Source organism: Castor canadensis, chromosome 12 (genome assembly GCF_047511655.1).
Source record: "Castor canadensis chromosome 12, mCasCan1.hap1v2, whole genome shotgun sequence".
NCBI lineage: Eukaryota > Metazoa > Chordata > Mammalia > Rodentia > Castoridae > Castor > Castor canadensis.
Window position 1 is genome coordinate 39,929,207 of NC_133397.1, and position 21,747 is coordinate 39,950,953.

At 43.8% G+C, this 21,747-nt stretch overlaps 1 protein-coding gene across 2 annotated transcripts in view; it reads left to right on the forward strand.

Moving 5' to 3' along the window:
- Epas1 (endothelial PAS domain protein 1) overlaps positions 1-21,747 on the forward strand; it is an 83,030-nt gene that overhangs the window by 53,929 nt on the left and 7,354 nt on the right. For both annotated transcript variants that reach the window (XM_020182984.2, XM_020182983.2), the window contains 7 exons: positions 3,123-3,241; positions 3,349-3,554; positions 12,507-12,613; positions 18,553-18,700; positions 19,296-19,510; positions 20,506-20,696; positions 21,338-21,448. In XM_020182984.2, the coding sequence (XP_020038573.1) occupies positions 3,123-3,241; positions 3,349-3,554; positions 12,507-12,613; positions 18,553-18,700; positions 19,296-19,510; positions 20,506-20,696; positions 21,338-21,448 (1,097 nt within the window). The remainder of the gene's footprint in view (positions 1-3,122; positions 3,242-3,348; positions 3,555-12,506; positions 12,614-18,552; positions 18,701-19,295; positions 19,511-20,505; positions 20,697-21,337; positions 21,449-21,747) is intronic.

The window sequence follows — 21,747 nt, forward strand, 5'->3', positions numbered from 1 at the left end:
CCAGAATAGCCATCCTACATAGCAGCCCAAGACTCTCAAAAGTACAAAAGAGGAATCTGCCAGACCTTCCCAAGGCCAAGTCCTGACACTGCCACAGCATCACTTCTGCCCCATTTTACTAGTTAGAGCAATGTATAGGCCAGCCCTGATTCATTGTGGGAGGGACCTACCCAAGGCCACAAACAAGAGGCATGGCTTATTGGGCCTACCACTGGAGACTAAGGAGGACCCAGAGAATTAATCTGGGCCTCTGATGATAAGACATAGGGCAGGTAGGTTTTGATAGAAAAGGAATTTTTATTTTTTTTTTCCCTTTATTATTCATATGTGCATACAAGGCTTGGGTCATTTCTCCCCCCTACCCCCACCCCCTCCCTTACCACCCACTCCGCCCCCTCCCTCTCCCCCCACCCCCTCAATACCCAGCAGAAACTATTTTGCCCTTATTTCTAATTTTGTTGTAGAGAGAGTATAAGCAATAATAGGAAGAAACAAGGATTTTTGCTGGTTGAGATAAGGATAGCTATACAGGGCATTGACTCACATTGATTTCCTGTGAGTGTGTTACCTTCTATGTTAATTCTTTTTGATCTAACCTAGAAAAGGAATTTTTAAAGGTCTAATGTACCATGCTGTACCCATAGGGATATCCAGCCAATGCCAGTAGATGTGAGGACCCTCACAGGCAGAAGGCACTTTGCACTGATGGTGGGGCTTCATCTTTTGTAACTGGGGGCATTCAAGTAAAGGCATGAATGGAGTTAATTGTCAAGAGAACTGAAGCTTTGGGCAGCAGTGGGGCTCAATGACCAGAAGATACCTTTTGAAGCTGAGACTCTTATCACTTATCTAAGCAAACTCTGCCCTCATCTAGACACCTTTTTACTATCTTTCACCTGTCACTGCCATGGGTAGTATGCTCATCCAACCTGAGTAACAGAAGCAGTAGTACCAAGCTCTGCACAGTTTTGCTCTTGTTACTGCACATGCTGCAAAATCGGATGCTTCACTGCCTCATTTTGTTACATACTGTCTGCAGTCCTCACTCTGGCCTGCACTCAAGTGCCATTTCAAATACTACCATCCCTGATCTCCCACCCAGCCCCTCTGCTCACCACCAAAAGGCCTCGACTGCTTAACTCCTGGAGTCCATAGACTAGAGAGCACCATGTAGCTCTGTAATGTTTGACCTGTGCTGCTGAGAAAGTCCATGCTGTGTAGAGTGACTGGTTCTAGGGCAAGGAGCTGCTAGATCTTTGGAAGCATTTTCTAAAGCAGGTGTCTCCTATTTCTTCTCTCCTCCAGGAAGCCACTGGCCCTGGGTTCTTGGTTCAGTTCAAGCACTGACCATAGTCTCATTTTGACTGAACCAAGTATCTCACTGTTGTGTTCCTTAGAGTCTTTCTTTTTAAATTGATGGCATTAAACTAGGCAAAGTCTAGGACCTTCCAGCTTTCAAATGCCATGACTCATGGCCAAGTGCCTTCTACTTATCTGCACAGAACTTTAGATCTTTTGGTTCAGTCAAACTCAATGAGTCAGTAAACCCTCATTGACGATGCCGGCTTGTGGTGGACTCATGATCTAGAAGCATAGGATTAGTGTGAGTTCCTAAAGGAAGATAAGGCTATGAGGCAGATTATGGATGGCTTTGAAGGTCAACTAGAGCATCTCAAATTTTATCCTATAAGATGTAGGAAGCTAGTAAAGGTTTCTGAATAGGAGTTAACATAACTTCAAGTTATGTTTGAAAAAAATAATCAAATGTCATAATAGGGACAATCCAGAGGTTAACAAGTTAGAAGCTCACAATAACAACCCAAATAAACAGTTACAAAGGAGTCTTTCCAGCTCACTCAACCCTAATTCCTGGGGCCCCCAAGATACAGGTATATCTCATTATATACAAACTCTACTTATGAAAATTAAAATTGTAAGAAGCATAATTAAGTATGGGAGAAATGATTTTATCATATGGGGGAATATTTTCTCCTTAAAACAACAACAAAAAATAGTCACTATTTGGTTGTCACTCAGTAGGCTCTCTAAAGGATGTTTAAGTTCAGTTCAAGAGCAGCACAGTTCCCTTGATACCCCACTCTTCAACCAAATAAATCAACCTCTTGGAGGTTTAGGTGCAAATGCTTGTGGCTTTTCCTATTTGAAGCAAGGTCTAGATTGTTCTGTGATGCTGGTAAAGGGGCAGGGGTGGACCTTGGAAGGCCCAGGATAAGGGTGGTACAACAGGTAGAATTCAGACACCATCAAAAGGGGCTCAGCTGGTACTTCTGTTTCACAAAAGTAGAAAATAGGCAGGCTATTGGAAGACTACATCTTGTTACTCTTGGTGATTTATTTTATTTATTATTTTTATTAGCGTACATTAATAATACAAGGGAGTTTCATTGTGATATTCCAGAGATTATATATAGCGTACTTTAAACAAGCGTGATTTATTTAGTTCTGGCTCAGAGGAGAAATGATCCATGTTGAGTTCACCTACAAAATGGACTTGCTCACCCAATCTCTTTGAGCATTGACATATGCCACTTTAGGAAGAAAGTTAATGGCATAATATCTTGAATGTAATGATTACAGGTTGCAAATTAAGGTGTGAAGAGTTCAACTTCCTGAAAGATGGGTTATAAAGAAAACTCAGTGTGTCTGAGGACAGTTCTAAAGCAAAGAGGCTAAAACACCTGGAGTAACTGTGGTCTCTCCTAGACTGAATCCTGGACTTACTGCTAGAGAATCCAGGCCTGCCCCAGGAGATGTTTCTGAGACCGTGGCCATAGTCACTCATTGCCATGCTATTGAGTAACAGTACTATGCACTAGTTGCAATGAGAAATCAAATGATGGGGCATCTCCTACCTTTCAAGTGTTCTTGCTCCAAATGGGGAGAAAAGCTGGAGATGAGAAACTATTAGTCCATAGGCCATGATGGAGCTTGGTACCCATGGCAGTTTGCAGGTATTACAAGTACAAATAATAAGGAACTTTTCTTAGAAAAAGGAAGTTGCCCAGAAACACTGCAGTTGGGCCTCTCTTGTAAATGTAAATGTAATATTGTAAAATGTAAAATGTAAATATTGACTGGTTCCCATACCCTTCCCCATCCAGCCTCTGGTTTTGGCAAGAAAAGCAAAGACATGTCCACTGAGCGGGACTTCTTCATGAGGATGAAGTGCACAGTCACCAACAGAGGCCGAACTGTTAACCTCAAGTCAGCCACCTGGAAGGTAGGCCTGGGTTGGAGTCCCAGATATGGCAGAGGTGGATGCCTAAAGCCCTGCCCTTGTTCCCAACCCTCTTGGCCCCATATCTGACCTCTCTTGCTGGTCCCCAGGTCTTACACTGCACCGGCCAGGTGAAAGTCTACAACAACTGCCCTCCTCACAGTAGCCTTTGTGGCTATAAGGAGCCTCTGCTGTCCTGCCTCATCATCATGTGTGAGCCAATCCAGCACCCATCGCACATGGACATCCCCCTGGACAGCAAGACCTTCCTGAGCCGTCACAGCATGGACATGAAGTTCACCTACTGCGACGACAGGTAGGGGTTCAAGAGTGTGCAGCATGTGCGCTGTGGGCAGGGTGATTTGTGTGTGTGCGCATGCACACATGTGTACACACCTGTACTGAAGCATAAGCCTTGCCTTGCTGGGTACAAGTTTGTGAGCCTGTGTCATGTTTTATTTCACCAGTGTACCTCAGAGGTCCCTAAGCACCATAGTTGATGGTCTCTCACTGATACAGCCTCAGAGTCTATGTGCAGAGCTGTTGTGGTGTGTGACTGTTGTCATAATTGTGGTGTGCACCTATTTCTCCACAGATGTATCAGGCTCCTGAGGAAATTTCCAGAAGACAAGGGTCTAGAGATTTCTGTCCATACTCTCAATTTATAGGCAAGCCTAGAGCATTGGATCTGGCCTGGACACTGACCCATGTCTGGCTGGCTTCCCTTCCATGATTGACAGAGCTTTTCCCTCTGCCTTTGTCCCTGCTTTGTAGATGCATTCTGGCCATTGGCTATCCTTGTTTTGAAGGCTTTCAGTTGAAAGGAGCAAAGCCAGATTCTTAACTACTAATTCTCGGCCTACTGGAAATTCTCTTAAGGGACACATTAGTGGCTAAGAGCATGGGCGCTGGGGCTGGATAGCCTAGGCTTGATATAGTAGTGCATATTCAGCATTAGTTCTTGGTCTCACCTTTATTGTGTGGTGCTGTCATGGCTATGAAAGCACTCAGGAAAGCACAGTGCCACAGCACATGTGAGGCTCCTGGCTACTGCTTACCATCTTACTTCTGTCCTTGACTTCCCCAAAGCAAAATTCCCCACTACACCCAAAGAGACAAGATCACTTCTGAATATCAAGAGTCTGGCAGAGGGAGGAGAGACCACCAGCAAGAAGCTGCCTTGTCTTCCTTGCCAGCAGGAAACCCCTCTGAGCCCCAGGATGGGAGCTCCTGCCCAGTCTTCCTGAGGCCCACCACCTTTTTCTCCCATCTGGACATTCCAGGGCCATCTGATTCTTCATGGGTGCAGCCCTACTTTCTGAGTTAGACTTCTTCCACTCTGATTGTAGTCTGACATGGCTAGTGTTGACTAGTGGTCCCTTCTTGGAGTTATCCACCACTTGTGGCACAATTTTAGAACTTTTATAAAAGCATTTTTAAAACATTCTTATCCCCCCAGTTCCAACCACAGTAAATCCAAGACTCAAGGCTCTTGCAGGTAGTAGGTAATTATATAAGTAGGAAAAAATGCTACAACCAAGTGGGAAGAGAAAGTCATTTTGAAGATTTTTCTCCTAGAACTTCAACAGTTAGCATTTATGACAGTTGTTATTATTGTTTCTGCCATTGTAATGATGATAATTGGAGAGAAAGAGGAATCCCTGTTCTGGATAAGATCATTTATCACCTGCAGGCCTTGTGTTCACATGAACATTCTTGGCAGAAGATAACTCTGTGATGTGTACCCCTCTCAGTAGTCTGCTGAGATGACCTGGGAAGTCCCAGTGCTGCTGGCTTTGATGTGAAGTGGTGCTCAGGACACCTTAGCCATGCAACCTGGGAGCAACTAGTGTTGTGGGTTGATGGAAGCTGGAGGTGTCCCCTGTGAGTGAAGCACTGCCATCACAGGACTCCACAAGCATGGGGCAAGCTCTTCTGTCCTCAAAATTACTCACCATCCCTAGATAATAGCAAAAAGAGTTTTTTTTTTTTTTAAAAAAAGCTTAAGTTTGATTATTGTTAAGTGAGGGGAAAAATCCCCTGGAAAAGATAATTCAGTATTAATCTGCTTATTCATTATCTTGGTTTGAAAGAGTTTAAGGTAATTTTCTTAAGTCACTAACCTTTGGATAGGAGAAGAGGGGGAAAAAACACAAGAAATTGGGCATCTAAAGGTGATTGAGGAGGAAATGTACACAGGTAAGGAGAAATACCCCACCAACTTCTTAGTTTGGTTCAAGACTATCAGGCACAGTAGAGATTGTCTTAAAGGAACCTGTGATTTAGGGCTTTGTGACTCATAGTGCAGAGGGAGATATTGCTTATAAGTTCTGCAGGACACATTGCATTTTCAGCAAAATCTTGCCTTTCAAGGAACCTAATTACATGGCCCCAACTCAAATTCAGTGGTGCTGGAGAAATGACTGTAGAGGCACGTAACCATGCAGAATGCTATGCCACACAGAGGTTGTGTTTAACCGATTAGCAGATTAGTTAACAAGGGCACAGACACGGCTTAGACAGTTTACAAAGTGACTATTTTAAGTCCTTAATCCCTAAGTGTTATTTTTCAATTGCTTTGACGAGGACATGGATTTTGAGGGGTTGGGGGTAGCTTGTTTTCACTCTTTGTATCGGGATGGGGAAAGATATGTGCATGTGTACACATTCTCTCTCTCTCTCTCTCTCTCTCTCTCTCTGTCTCTCCTCCCCTCCCCCTTAATACCTTTCTGAGATAATTGCTTCAAAACTGAACACCCATATAAGATAACTAGTAGGGGACAGGCCCTCCCATTTTAATCAGAAAATTCACTTGGTTTAGTGACACGTGTCACAGGAGGAGCTATGATTGTTTTCCCATAAGGAAAGTTAGAAAGAACCTGAAGAACTCAGACAATCAGAATCACTTTTGAGGCAGTTTGATACAATCAAACAAAAGAAAAAGAAAAAGAAAAAGGAGTCATAGAGAAAAAGAGAACAGAGGGAAAAGATAGCAAAGAGATATAGCAGGAAGAAGAGAAAAAAGAGGACTTGTCTTGTGTTGAACTCTCAGGATCCCAATAAGTGAACCTGAGACAACCCATTATGATATATCTTAAATTGAATGAAGGAGTGCAGATAGCTCTAAATGCATTTGTTCTCTCCTTAATAAAGGATCAGAGGACAGAATGAAGTTCTCTTATTATTTGAGGCAGTAAATATTTTTAATGTCTGTAACAACCTATATGTCAGGTTGAGTAGCCTTTATCTGAAATACTGAATTTTCGAATATTTGCATAGGCTCCATTGGTTGAGCATACTAACCTGAAATCTAAAATCCAAAATGCTCTGAAATCTGAAAGTTTTTGAGGATTTAGATGTGAGATTTTCAGATTAGGGATGTTCAGTCTGTTTACAACTGACTGTTCTGACCCCGAACCAGGAGAGAAAAGTTTCGTATCTAGGTTAAAGAATGTCTTGGTTATCAGTATAATTGATGATCTTCTCCACTTATATAGTATAGAGTTTTACAGAAGTGTAAAACTTTGTTACTTAAAATACTAAGTAATCAATTCATGAACTGATATTTATTGAGTATCTATTATATATCTAATCCTGTGTCAAGACTTTTATATCAAAGAAGTAAAAGAGATGATTCCTGAACTCCATCAGTTTAGAGTCTGAGAGATAAGCAACTTAATGAAACTACAGTGAATCAGTGAATGTACAAATAATATATAAAATAGAATATTTTCCATTCACCAAAGAGAAAGACAAGTTGTTCTCAGGTAGTTTAGCTTTAAAGTGGAGTGGTTCTTAAATTCATATGGAGGTGCCATCTAGTGGCGAAAGAGAGTAACAGTGGCAGAAGGGAGGCCATGGAGGAGATTGGATCAGTCTTTCTAATTCACATGTTTTAATTAGCACTGTGACTTTGTGAGTTCTGTGGAGTCATCTTGTGTCTTAGAAATAAATTATAAATGCAAACTTTGTGGATAAGGTAGAAGGAAAATAGGCATCAAAATTACAGTAAAATTTTTAAATTAAAATAAGATCATTTCATCTTTACAGATGAAGTGTTTGAAGGCAACCCTGTTTTGCCAATGGATCAAGGCAGCATAGGATGTAATAAAACCAAGAGCTGCAGCTTAGTAAGTTATGATTACTGTGCTACAAATTCTGTGGAGAAGTCTTACAATGAATTTATTTTATTTAATAGAGAAGGTGGGGGCAGGGGGGAGAAATGAACCAAGCCTTGTATGCACATATGAATAATAAAAAAAAAAAGAAAAGGTGGTAAAAGTGAGGGAAGAAAATTTGTGTTCATTGAGTAAATTTAATGCAATATATTTACTTTGCTACTTTTTAGAGGTTAGATGGCATCTCTAAATTCAAGGCGATCTTTCAGGAGTGCAGAAATACATTACATGCATTTTATTTTCATATGTGCTCAATTCTAAATTTTTACAGATCTGGACATTAGTCTTTCCTACACATCTTAAGTAAAAGAGTATTGTGTTTCTTTAGACTCCCCGAGTTAGAAGGAACTTTAGAGTGTGTACTTGTGTCTACTCAGCTGACAGTGTTCTGGAATCTTCCCTAACCACAGTTAAGAAATGCTCAAAATAACCCCTGGAAGAGGCAACTCTGTAAGTTCTCTTTGGAACTTATTTCAAAGTTAATAGACTCACAATTCAGAAATTATTCCTTCTCCATGATCTGCTTCTCACTCACAATTCAAGGAACATTTCCTCTTACACTTGTGGGTTTGGTGTAATGAAAGACCATCATAGCATTTGGTGGCACTTATAGCAGGACTGGTCTGGGATGGAGCCAGAGCTACCTTCCTATTCACAAGATCATCCTCTAAGTACTCTGTAATGCCACGCTGACAGAATGGAAATTGATTTTCCATGAACTACAAGGCTGGTGGTAGAGGGTTATATAACTGGGAAATACTTGAGGAAGACACAGGCTTAAGGATGTATTGAAAGTGAGCAAAATCTGGGTAAAAATACATTAAAAGGAAGAAGCATTGAAATCTGAGTTAATGAACAATCTGTATATTAATGAAATGCAGTGTCAAAGTTTATAAGCGTGTATAGAAACCAAAATGAATGAAGAAAAGGTTGCCAGCAGGGTGCAAGGAGAGAACAGGTTTTAATATAAGTATTTATTAACAAATGAAGCAGGGCATTGTGGTTCACAGCTGTAATCCCAGCTACTCAGAAGGCAGAGATCAGGAAGATTATGGTTCAAGGCCAGCCTGGGCAAAAACTTGAGACCCCATCTCAACAAATTGTGGCATACACCTGGGGTCCCAACTATGTGGGAGGTTGTAGGTAGGTAGATCGTAGTCCAGGCCAGTCCCAAGCAAAAGAATGCAAGACACTATCTTTTTTGCTTTTATGGGCTGGAGGCAGTAGAGTGCTTACCTAGCAAGAACAAGACCCTGAGTTCAAATTCTTATACTGCCCAAATTTTTTTTAAATGCATTCTTTGGAAAACAAATAGGTGATAATGAAGTACTTAAAACTTTTACCCTCTTAACTGGTTTAAATGCTCTCCAACCAGCTTGTTTATGAGATTAATTTGCTTAGCAAATCTTTCACTCCTGTAGAAAACAGGTGTAGAACTGCAGCAGGACCCTGAATGTCCCCAGGCGGTGGCATCCAAAGCCAAGGAGCTTGACTACCATGCTGTGTGCCAGGACGGCCTGCAGTGGTCACAGGCTGGGGAGAAGAGCCCTCTTGAAGGATGTGACTAGATTCTTCTTCTTGAGGGGACAGCACCGAGAGAATAAGTTCCTTCCTAGCACTCGACTGAAGATAGTCGCTTTTGAACAGAAGTTCCGGACATTCGTAAGGATAAAGAGCAATGGAAGGCCAAGGAATAACTCATTTCACAATTTATAGGCCGTTTGACCTGCAGTCCAAAGCCAGAGGCCTGGCCCACATATTGACTTGGGGTAACACTAACTTAGAACCAAACAATCCTTTTTCTCTGTGTTTTCTATTTTTCTTTTCCTTCCTCCTCTGCCTCCTTGTAGCTGCCTGTCTTTGTCCACATCTTTTCATCTTTCTTCTACTTTTTTCTTTCTCTTTCTTTCACCTTTTTGAAATTAGATAAATTAAGTTCTTACACATTTCTCTCTCTTCTTCAAGCAGAACGACCCTACTGAATCAACTTCTAAATTTATGGCTGGCCCCAAACTGATTTTTTTTCCCAGTGAGTCAAGAGTCCTTAATTAAGAAGAAAGAAAGAAATGGTTTCCCTGCCCTGATGGAGAGCACAGACACAATCCTTATCACAGTGCAGCTCTGTTGGTGTGTCCAAAGCCCAGGGAAATGAGTGGGGAAGGCCCTTGTGTGCCATCGTCCGACCATATAAACAAGGATGGTTCGTTAACCTCCCTGCTGGCGTCGACAAGCCTGCAGATGGGGGCCAATGACCATTCGCTTTAAGCTGGGGTTTCCTGGCTTTGTAAAGTTTGACAACTCGAATGTTCTTCAATTGTGTTTGGGATATGTGTATTTCCCAGTTTTTATGGTAGTCTGTTTAAAGGAATGAAGAAGGAGACATTAAATATTTATTTTAGTTGACAAGATAAATGAAAGCTGCTAGTGGGAAGATATCTGGCAATTTTGAAATCTAGGTTTGTTTGCGCACTTCCAAAACATGTCCATTGTGTGCCTTTGATATGTTAATTAGATAAAAATTATCTCATTATGATTATGATATTTACTTTGAACATTTTAATTTAAAGATCCTAATCTTGAAAGGAAATTTAATTCCTTCAGGAAATAGAATCATATTTTTCCTGGAATGCCTGTAGACTCATTATTGAGGATTGCTAGAAAATTCTAGACCTGCCCAGAAATGGAAGCAGTTTATCTGGCAAATCAGCCTGCAGATGGCCAGCTGGTTGTCAGCAGGGCCACCAGTACAGTTCTGATTCTCAGGCCAAACTTAAGATGTATTTGACTCAACAAAAAAGATATATGGTTGCAGGGCCAGTGCTATTCCATCACCTCCTTCTCCACCAATCTCTGCCTCAGCTGAGGTGCTATTGGGTACCAGCTCCAGAGTCAGGCTACAGGGAACAGGTCCATGGCCAGTGAGTTCAGAGATCTCTTTGAGGGGAGAAAACATGCTATGAGATCAACTGGCTGGCACAGGTGGTTGCTGGCATCTTGCTGAAAAATTCTCCCCAGGACTAAATTGGTGGCGACTTCAGCCTCTTGGTTGGTGGAGCTCCCCTTTGTTTGACAGATACTTTGATCTCCAGTGTCTCATCCAGGCAGAGAACTTGCCTCTTCTCTGCTCAATTCAATACCAGATACTTTACAGACTGGATTGAGGATCTTGAGGGGTTGCTGGAGGCTGTGAGAGTGTGTGTGTGTGTGTGTGTGTGTGTGTGTGTGTGTGTGTGTGTACACACATGTGCCAGAATACATTTGGGCAGTTAATTATACTCAAGAAAAGTACATCATTAGCAACCAGGTTCCTTGGTAGTGCTGGGATAGATAGGACTCTGGTTATCCCTGAGATCTAGAGAAAATTAATCTACCACTCAGGTACTTCCTAAGCACCAGTTCTAGGGGAGGCAATAAGAGAAAGAGCCACCTGAGTCCAGGGCCAGCATAGGCTCCCAGCATAGGTTGTGCAGAGACAAATGCATCCTCCTTGGTGATATGTGCATGCTGTATAGGACTGTATGAAGAGTAGTGGTGAGAGCCGAAGGAATTAAAGAGGTTCTGTGGAAGGTGAAGCCTCAAGCTTGCCCTGCAAGAGCCAGGACTTGGAGAAGAGACAGGAGGGGAAGCACAAAAGACCATCTGCAGGAGTGAACTTGCCAGAGCTGGGGAGGTGTGTGGAGTGGGCTACCAGGGCAGAGGGCATGTGGCACGTGGCAGGTTAGCTAAGATCACATTGCTTGAAAATGGAGACTGGGTTCTAGGGGGTGGGGGACCCAGAAACTGGGCAGTTAGCACTTGATTGTGATTGGCAAGAGGGAAACTAGAGATGCTTAACTAGGGATAGGGCACGGCAGGATGGAAACAGTACTTTAGGAGGGTCAAGTCTGACAGATATGTGCAGTTACCTTGTTTGGAGGGGCACTGAGAGCAGAGAAGCAAACTGAGCAGCTAGCACTTCTGCTTTCTGCTCCTGCCCTCCTGTCCTGTTCTTAACCCAGTGTGGACACAGGCAGCTGTATGCCCATAGGCATGTGCTCTCAGTTATGACTGTTATAATGAACCTCTAGCCTCAGTTCTAACTTGTGATAGGCCAAGTAAACAAGACGATAAACTCATGAGAAAAAATGTGTGAGATAGCAAAGACTGAGGAATAACATTTAGGTCTGACATGGGAAGGTGTCAGTATGGTGGTTGTTGGGCAGGGTTTGCTCATTCCAATGTTTCCAGTACAAAGCAAAGGTCCTAAGGATTGGGAGATTCTTCATGGCTCTCCATATTTTCTTTTTTCCTGCTCACTTTCCATCAAAACCAGCCACCGGACAGAATGAAGATAGTGACATTTGGGCCAGCCATGCCCTGTCCTGGCATAGCTGCCTATTTATCAGAGAGGACTGTGGTTTGTTTTTCTTCCCACCAACCTCGCCACCCCCACCCTCCCTCATTCCTGGAGATGAGGAGGGATAAGTAGAAACAGCCATGGAAAACACACCTGATGTTCCAGGGCAACTGAGGAGAAGCATCTGAGGAGAAGTGCTTTAGCAGTTGGCTCTCCTGCCCATCTCCTCCTCACTCTGCTCTCTTCCCAACCTGGGCCACAAAATTGCCACTTTTCATTTATATCACCATAGATATGATATTTCTAGAATGAGCTTGAGCTACTAATCAAGAAGGTCAGTTTTGTTCTTGTTCTGTTCCTGGACACTTGTATGAACTTGAAACTGACAGTGTTCCCTCCTGGACTTTCACCCCCTCAGCTACAGTTACAGGACTGAGCTGTGTGAACTCTTCACACTGGTTCTTGAAGAGCAGGCAATTGTGTGCAGTGGGGTGGGGAACAGTGGTTCCTCTAAGTAAGTGTTTTTCTTTCCTCTCAGGACCTCAGGACAGGCAGGAACCATGGTGATTTGGATAGACCTACAGTTGCAGATTGAGTGTGATGGTTTGGTGCTTGAATGAATGGTATGACCAAGAGGTCTGGATCCGAATTTGTACATTTTATTTGTCATCTGAGTCTAGCTTCTTGAACACTTGTCCACCTGCCAGTTCCATACGTTCTTTCTTCTTCACAAGCTGGTTTCTTTTAAATTCAGAATCACGGAACTGATTGGTTACCACCCTGAGGAGTTACTTGGCCGCTCTGCCTATGAGTTCTACCATGCACTGGACTCAGAGAACATGACCAAAAGTCACCAGAACTGTAAGTTCCAGGAGTGTTTCATGGGCATCCTTCTGTTCATGGAGTCTGGCCTTGAGTGGGGTATGATTGATGAGACAGACCTGTCACTTCCCTCCCAGAGTTGTCAGATAAGAACCATATGTTCAAGATGGTCAGAGAACCAAGGCAGCCCCCAGCCTGTATACACTTTCAGGAAAATTAGAAAAGGGATCCTTCCTCCAAAGTGACAGGCCCAGGCCAAGGCACAGAGCTTGGGGAGTGCAAGGTAGACTAAACCTCAGCCCACATTCCACCTCCACTGAGCACTCTTTTACAATCAAGAGTCTGCCCAGTCCTCTGGGGCAGCTCTGTAGAGAATAATATAAGACAGGACACAATCACCTTGAGTCTGTGCTATTGCTAAAGCCCACCTGTGCATAGAATAGGAGAGATGGAGGAGCTAAGAAAAGAACAAAGGACACTTGATTTAGACCTGGAGGGGGCTAAACACAGAATGAGGCCCACCTGACACAGGTGTTGAACAGCCACAGTTCTCTCAGAGCTTGCTTGGCAGATTAACGTAACTTTAAAGAAGGAAGGCTGTCCAAGCCAGGTGTGGTGGCACAGGCCTGTAATTGCAGAACTTGGAAGACTAAAGCAAAAGGATCATGAGTTCCAGGCCAGCCTGGGCTACATTCCAAGACCCTATCTTAAAAAACCCATCTGAGGAGGCTGTCCAGGCAGCAAAGTGTTGGCACATGGGAAATCTGCTCTATAACCTGGGAGAAAAAAAATCTGTTTATTCTAGAACAGAGTCAGCCAATAGAACTTTGTGCCATGGAAAGGCTGTACATTGGCATAAGCTACATAAGGCCTGTGCGACACTTGAAATGTGGCTGGTACAAAAGAAGAACTGAATTTTTAATTAAATTTAAAATAATTTAAATTTAACTAGCCATACTGGGTTTGTGGCTACATATTGGACAAGGCAGTTCTAGAGTGTTCATTTGGTCGGATTCCCAATTCAGGTTTCCGTTTGCTGGTGATCCAAGACAATTTCCTCAAGTCATTAGACACCACCAGCATACAAGGACTCTGAGCCTATAACCCTGTAGGCTCAGAGTGGGGCCACTGGGGACCATAGAAATTGGTAGACATAATTTGTACCCTAAGAGATCTTGTTTCTGAGGGAAAAGAAGTCTATGAGCTCCTTGGAAGCTAAGTGGCTCATATCTTTTATCTCAGTATCTCTCCCAACATCTGGTGCAGTGTGAGCACTAAATGAATGATAAACCCACTGGCAAAAACAGTATTTGGTAAAAGATGCTTCTAAAATGTCCATAGTGGGTGCTGAGAGGAGTATAGAAGGGTTACAAATGGGTAGAGTCTGAGAAGATTCTCAGTGGCCCTCCTGGCAACAAAGGGATGAAAGTATGAGTATTTTTCTATTGTTCTTAAATACATCCATCCATCTCAAGGTCAGGAGATCTGAGGCTTAGCACAGCGAACAGACTGGCAACTCTATAAGCTGTGTGCAAGCACAGTCACTCTCTTAAAGAATGAGAGCTTTTTGTACTTAGCCCCTTTGTTTCCTTCTTGTGACTCTTGGGTTTCATCTGATCTGACAGTACAACAGGGACCATCATGATAAATCAGAGAAGTTTGTCACTGTGCTCTCTGGCAAAAACATTAATGAATGAATAAACATAACCACCTAGACCTAGCCCCACTCAGGGACCCAGGGATGAGGGACAGAGGACAAGGCACTCTTGTGAGCCCATGAATGTAACCAGCTTTGAATTATAGGATGTGGCTCCACCCTTTCCTTTGGGATTCCCCATGCTTTTCTGAACCCTGGGGGGATTCCTGCTTCCAAGGCAGGTTGGCAGAGCTATGCAGGCACTGGACTCAGGGCCCAGCTCTCACCCAGATGACCTGACCTGCTGATTTCTCAGGTCCTGGCTTTCTGGGCCTCTCTGCCTTTACATGTAAAATTGTGGGAAAGTCCAGCCTTCCAAGCCAAGGGGAAAGCCCAAAAAGGGAATGGATGTAAAACATTTCTGGGAATTTGTGGAGGACAGCATTGTGTTTTATGTTCTGGGGAGGGGACAGAAGAAGCTACTGTCAGAGGGAACAAAAATCATGACTTCTCACCAGGCATAGAAAAAAGATCTCTCCCCTCCTCATTTGAACTCCTTTGATCTATAACAAGGACTAGGGTAAAAATTTGTTGTATCTGTTTTCTTCTGATTCCAGGGAAAATCTGCTGGTTTTTTTTTCTTTGGGTTTGGTTTTTTTTGGCTTTGTTTGTACTCAATCTGTATTTAAGCATTGAGCACACTTAAAAGTTATTCACAGCCCAGTAAAAAAAAATCATAGGCTCCTTCTTCCAAGAAGCCAAGTAAATCTTCCCCTAAGCTCAGAGCCCTTTGATCAACCAGCAGGTCCACATGCAGCAAAGCGAAATCAGCATGGGTTGGAAATAGGGTGTGGGTCTTGGGTCTCTCTGCCTTTCCATCTCTCTGTCTCTCCTTCCCTCCCTCCCTGCCCCTCCCTCTCTTTCTCTCCACTCAGTCTCTCCTTTTCTTTCTCTAGTAACAGAAGGCTCAGGTTGAGGCTGGTCCAGGTTTACACACTTTCATCTCAGATTTACCCATGTATGTGTGGTGTCTCAGCCTGTAAACGTTTCCCATTGAAATGCCTGGGGAAGCTCAGTCCTCAACCAGATTTAGATAATTGAAAGCCATCATTTCTAAATGGATTAATAATTTATACATTGTTACTCTCAGAGGGGGGCTGGGGGTGGCTTCACTTTGTTGTATGAGGACATTATGTGCTCTTAGGAAAACAAGATTAAAGGCCATAAAAACCCTATCTCCCTAACCAAGTAGCAGGCCCTTCACCAAGGCTGGCATTAATGAGCAGATGATTGGAAAGCTGGTGTGAATTATGTTCTACTGACAGAACAGGCCTTTGTCTGCAATTACTAGAAATGCAGTTAAAGCCTTGCTTGCTGAACTGTTTAATCAAAAAGAAGAAGAGCCCTGAATTTGGTTTGCATTAAGAACCATCTAAATAAGTTAACTCCAGGCACTTGAAAATTATGCAAGAATCATTTTACTTTCAGCAGGGGAGTATCAGTGGCACAGAGGAACAGAAAGCAAGAAAGAGAAAAGTTACTCCTTTGGACAAGGAGTCCATGATGGTTTAGGACAATAGCAACAGCAAATTCCACCTTCCTGCCCATTTTTGGCTCAAGGTAATGTCCTAGGACTCACAAGAGCTGTTGTTTAGTCCAGCCTGTGTCACTATTATCCTGTGTGATGTGAAGCAAGTTATCAGCTTTTTTGGCCTTAGTTTCCTCATATTAAAATATTATGATATCTATCCTCCCTACAGCACAGGATTTTGTTTAAAAGATTAGATTAGAATGATTCAAACCCTTTGCAAATAATTGATACTTTCTGATAATGTAAATATATACTTAGCAATTACATTTCTAATTGCACTCATGAGAAATGAAAATATATCCATACAATGATTTGTATGCAAATCTCTACAGCAACTTTACTCATAACCGAAAACTAAAAACTCAAATAGCCAGGTTAATGTATAAACTAATTATGATACATCCATACAATAGAATACTACTCGGCAATGAAAAGATATGAACCATGAATACCTGTGACAACATGGTAAATCTCAAACATTCTGCCTATAATGAAGCCAGACACAAAAGAGTACATACTCTTGCATGATTCTACTTATGTGAAAATATAGAAAGGACAATACACAGTGACCAAAAAAGACAGTGATTGTCTGGAACTTGAGGTGAGAAGGGGGATTGACTGAGAGAAAGCATAAGAAATTTGGGGACAACAGAAGAGTTCTATGCCTTCATAGTGGTGATAGTTACATAGGTGGGTGCATTTATCAAAACTCTTTACACTGTATGCTTAAAATAGGTTCATTCTTACTGAAGGTAAATTAGCCTCAGTAAAATTTATTTTAAAAAACAAAAAGCAAGGGCCAGGCATGGTGATGCATACCTATAATCCCAATAACTCAGGAGATGGCAAGTTAGGAGGATCATAGTCTGAGGCTGGCCTGGGCAAAGTTAGTGTGAGACTTTACCTAAAAGCAAAAGGACTGGGGGATGGCTGAAGCAGTAGAGTGCTTGCTTAGCAAGCTTAATGCCCTGAGTTCAATCCCTAGTACCACCAAAATAAATAAATAAAACGCAAACAAATCTTAGAATAGGATCTTTAATTGAGACTGTAATCCTGTGTCCTGTTTCCACCGAGGGAGCCTTTCAGCAAATCACTAACAGTTTTAAGCAAAAGGGAATCTGCCTGGACTGCAGGTTCTCCAGATGTGAGACAAGAGTCTAAACAGATAGCTTATGGCATTGAGTAGTCAGGTGAGAATGGCACTTACCCCTCAGTGCTTTTTGTGCCAAGCAGTGACCTGCTTGCATTGCAGAAATGAATTATCTCATGAGACAGTTTTGGACACTGCAGAGCACTTTACATTTGTAAGTTACAGTAATTCCTGCCCCCGGCAAGTGCTTGCTGAATTTTTAAAGAGGGCAAAATGTGCCAAGTAAAACATAAGCATAAAGGATTACAGTCAGCATTATTATGCACCAAGCTTGTTCCCCATGCAGGGCTGGGGAAGAGGGAGGTGGTCCAGAAAAACCGGGAGACTGTTTTCAGAGAACCTGGACTCCCTTGGAGCCTTTGGTGACATTATCTACAAATATATAACAACTGTCTGGAGACCTGAGCACTTACACACATTAGTAGTTTTGGGAAAGAGGTGGCTTTTCCTCTACAACATTTGTACAGTTGATAAGCCACGAAGTACATCTGGTCCTCAGTACAAACAGCAGTGGTGCCCAGGGTACCATACAGTTGTCATCATTGTGACAGTTATTATCAATACCCCATTATACAAAAGAGGAAAACAAACTAAGGAGTATTCCTCTCCCAAAGTCCCCAAACTATCAAGATTTCCTCCCATCATGACTTTCCCCAGTTCCCTGTGACTTAAAGGTTTCTGAGCTGGAGTTCTGAACAATGAATTCCCAAGGACTGAAAGTAAATGGGCAGTAGTGAAAACTACCAGAAATTCTGACCTTAGTAGACTTTAATGTAAAGGGATTTGTTGATTCCTTTTTATTGAAAGAAGCCAGAGTGTTCTGGACTGGCGAAGAGGACAATCTGGAATGTGGGACCCCTGCCACAATGTTTTCAGATTGTAAAAACACATTTTAAACGAGCAATTAGAACAATCTGGAAGAGGGAAGAAGCCATAATGAGGCAGCCTCACTGGGCAGTTGAGAGAAGTATAAAGATCTTATCACAGCTTATAAGGAAGCTGCTGAGGTCCCAGGCCTTGCTTGTCCTCAGCTGGAAAATGGTGTGCTTGCCTCAAATCTTTTCTGGCACCAAAGGTGGCAGTGCTAACAGACAACCTTGACAAAATCAAGGATAGCAATTAAAAAAAAAAAAAAAAAACTGTGTTTACTCACAAACATGGTATTGGTGACAGATCTGCTGCACAGTGCAGCCCTGAGGTCAAGCTTTCTCCAAGGTGTTGGTGAGCCCCCAGCAACTGAAACGGAGGAGGAGGAGGGCCTCCTGTCACTGAACCCCATGAGGAAAGAGGGCTTCTGCCACTCTTGCTTCTGCTTGCAGCTGAGCTAGGCTGGTGACAGGCCACTGCAAAGCTACACGGTGAGCAGGTTGCTCCCTTGCTGTGCAGCTGTGGGCAGGTCACATACCCTTCCTTAACCTCCTTTTCTTCTGTTTAAAATAAACAGTTGACTAAGATGTTCTCTAAGTTCTCTCACGTACACTTCTTTCCCTGTCCTCACTGTCCCATGCCCAGTTCTGGCCACCCTCTGCAGACTGCTCTCCCTGTGGGGTCTCTGGCTCCCCTAACTCTCTGACCTCAGGCTCCATTTTCTCCTCTCCTAGTGTGTACCAAGGGACAGGTAGTGAGTGGTCAGTACCGGATGCTTGCGAAACACGGAGGCTATGTGTGGCTGGAGACCCAGGGGACGGTCATCTACAACCCTCGAAACCTGCAGCCTCAGTGCATCATGTGTGTCAACTATGTTCTGAGGTGAGACACTAGGGAAAGGGTGCAGGGGTGCCTGAGAACTGTGAGCATCTCAGAACCCTGGGCACTGCATCTAGGAGTTATTTGCAGTCTTTGCCTGGAGAGCTCAGAAACAGGGAGATCCTTGGAATTTCTTCTGCCCCTTCCCCCTTATCTGTCACTGTGCCATGTCTCTAACTGTGGGAAGGCAAGTAGCACCCAGTAGTCACTTCATATTTTCTGGATTGGGGAAACAGGTGAGAGAACTGCTTGTGCTTTCTGGGAAAAGCAAGTGTCACACCTTTCCTCCACCACCCCTGGGAAGACCATCAAAGCAGTATTGCCATGGTGAAGCAAACACGGGCAAAGCATCCTGGTCTTATGAGCACTGCCAGCTCCAGCGCAGTTATGAAGAACAATCAAAACAGGCCCATATGCAGAGGATGCTCTCACAGTCTCTTCCTCCATCACCCACAGACTTCCGTTGTGTGGCTCCTTACAAGGTGCCAACACAATGGTCCTGCCCATCTTTTTGTCTGAGCAGCTTGGCTGTCAGGATTTCTATGTGTCTGGGAGCCAGATAACGCAGAAAGTCTGAACGGCTCTCTTGTCCCATTAGTGAGATTGAGAAGAACGACGTGGTGTTCTCCATGGACCAGACTGAATCCCTGTTCAAACCCCACCTGATGGCCATGAACAACATCTTTGACAATGGTGGTGAGGTGGCTGTATCTGATAAGAGTAACTTCCTGTTCACCAAGCTGAAGGAGGAACCCGAGGAGCTGGCCCAACTGGCCCCAACCCCTGGGGATGCCATCATCTCTCTGGATTTCGGTCAGTGCTTCCTAGCCTAGCTGGGTCCATGGAACCCTCTTGGCTCTAGGGACAGTTCTTACCATAACAGACTTCTCTAGCCACACTTCTGCCTGATCCATCCCCATATCTTACTAACCACCTGTTAGTAGATAGGTCTGCTGGGCACAAAAAGAACAAAAAACAAAAACCCCACATATGCCCTATCTACTGAGTAAGACCATCCCAAAGCTGCCCAAAGGAGGTGGGTCAGAAGAGGACTCCCTCCTGAGGGGTCCTTTCTCCACCTGGCAACGAAACTCTTTGCTGAAAGGGAGGGAAGGGGTCTGCTTCAAGGCCATGTGGACTTGTCCTAGAGAAAGGGCAGATTTCCTCCTGGATCTCAAAGGACAGCCTTCTTATTTAGTTAGAGGACTAGGTTGGAACAATGGGAGAGGTCATTTCAGAAAACAGACCCAGGTTTAAGCCCTCAAATGCCTATCTTCTTTGAAACATTTGCTAAGTCTTGCTGGGATGCAAGTCACTGTGGTCCCCACAAAGCCTTTACCCATCCTGGAGACATCCTTGAAGTGCACCTGGGAAGCCCCCCCTCCCTAGTTGGACATCCTCCTCTGGCCTTGCTGTGACTTCTGGAAGAATCACTGTCCCTTTTAGACCACATGAGAATCAACATTCAGAGAATCAGAAACAAGACATGTTGGGCCCCCTGTTTCATGGCAGTATTGAGGCAAATGGCCTCTCTCCTCTCGTAACTCCTTTTACATTCTGGATCACTCTTCAGGAAAAGGTAGCTCTAATAAGTTTAGTCTCTGAAAATCAAACATTCTAGGAAAAGTCTCCCTTCACAGGGAGTCCATACATTGAATCACAGCTTTGGCCAAAGGCACGTAGGTCCCAACAAAGCCCCAGGCATGCTTTTAGCCCTCTTAAAACCTTTCCTACAACTTATGGGCTTCCTCTGCCATGGGGGAACTTAGTGGTCTGGATATTCACCAAGCAGCCCCTTGTCTCCACAGGAAACCAGAGCTTCGAGGAGTCTTCAGCCTATGGCAAGCCCATCCTGCCCCCTGCCCAGCCATGGTCTGCGGAGCTGAGGAGTCACAGTGCCCAGAAGGAGGCTGGGAGCCTGCCTGCCTTCACCGTACCCCAGGGGGCCACCCCAGGAAGCACCACACCCAGTGCCACAAGCAACAGCAGCTGCTCCACGGTGAGCCTCCCACCCTCTGGGCAAGGACATGGTAAGGGTAGGCTCCTCCTACTGAAGGGACAGTTTGGGCAAATTTATTGCAAAGCCCTGAGTATGGCCTGGACACTCACCTGCCAGGAATCAGAGCCATTTGGTGGCTTTTAGTATCCATCTCCCACTCCCATCAGAGTGGGAATTCCTGAAAGAGCTGTAAGCATCTTGCATGGTCCTTGTGCAGGGCATAAGCCTGTATAGGCAGAGGATAAAGGACAGATCCTTTATCCTGTTTGCTCCTCAAGACGTGTGGGAAGTGATAAGAGCCTTACTTTATGATGAAGAGACTGAGGTTCAGAGAACTTGAGGAATAGGCCTAAGTCATACAGCTCATACATAGTACCCCCTCTGGCTGGGGGCATAGCTCAAGTGGTAGAGCACCGGTTTACCAGGTGTGAGACCTGAGTTCAACCTCCAGTATCATCAAAAAAAAAATACATATTATATATATACTATATATATATATATATATATATATAGTAGCCCCTCTACAAATACTTGGTGGAATGGAGCTAAATGGGTCCAGCTGCGTGTTTCTCTTCCACATTGGACTTCTGGGAAGAAGAGTGCCATGGTCCTTGACTCATCCCCTGCTTCCTGGCCCCCAGCCCAGCAGCCCTGGAGACTACTACTCTTCTCTGGAGGATGACCTGAAAATTGAAGTGATTGAGAAGCTCTTTGCCATGGACACAGAGGCAAAGGACCAGTGTAGCACACAGGTAAGTGGCCGCATAGCAGACCAGGGTGGCACATGTGCCTACTATTCATACCTTTGCTGAAGGGGAGGGAACAGAGGGTCTGTGGTTGCCTTTCTCCCACTCTTGCCCCTGGTCAATTTTGCTGCACCTCTGTGTTTAACTCTCAACTTGTTTATCTTCTGTATACTTGGATAATGGTCTTTGTGGACATTTCCTTAAGAAATTCCTCCTCTTAAAAAAATCATATCCAAATTCATAAAACATTCCTGAACTTGTGGGATGGTTACTCCCTTCATAAACCCATTCACTTTGGAATTTTT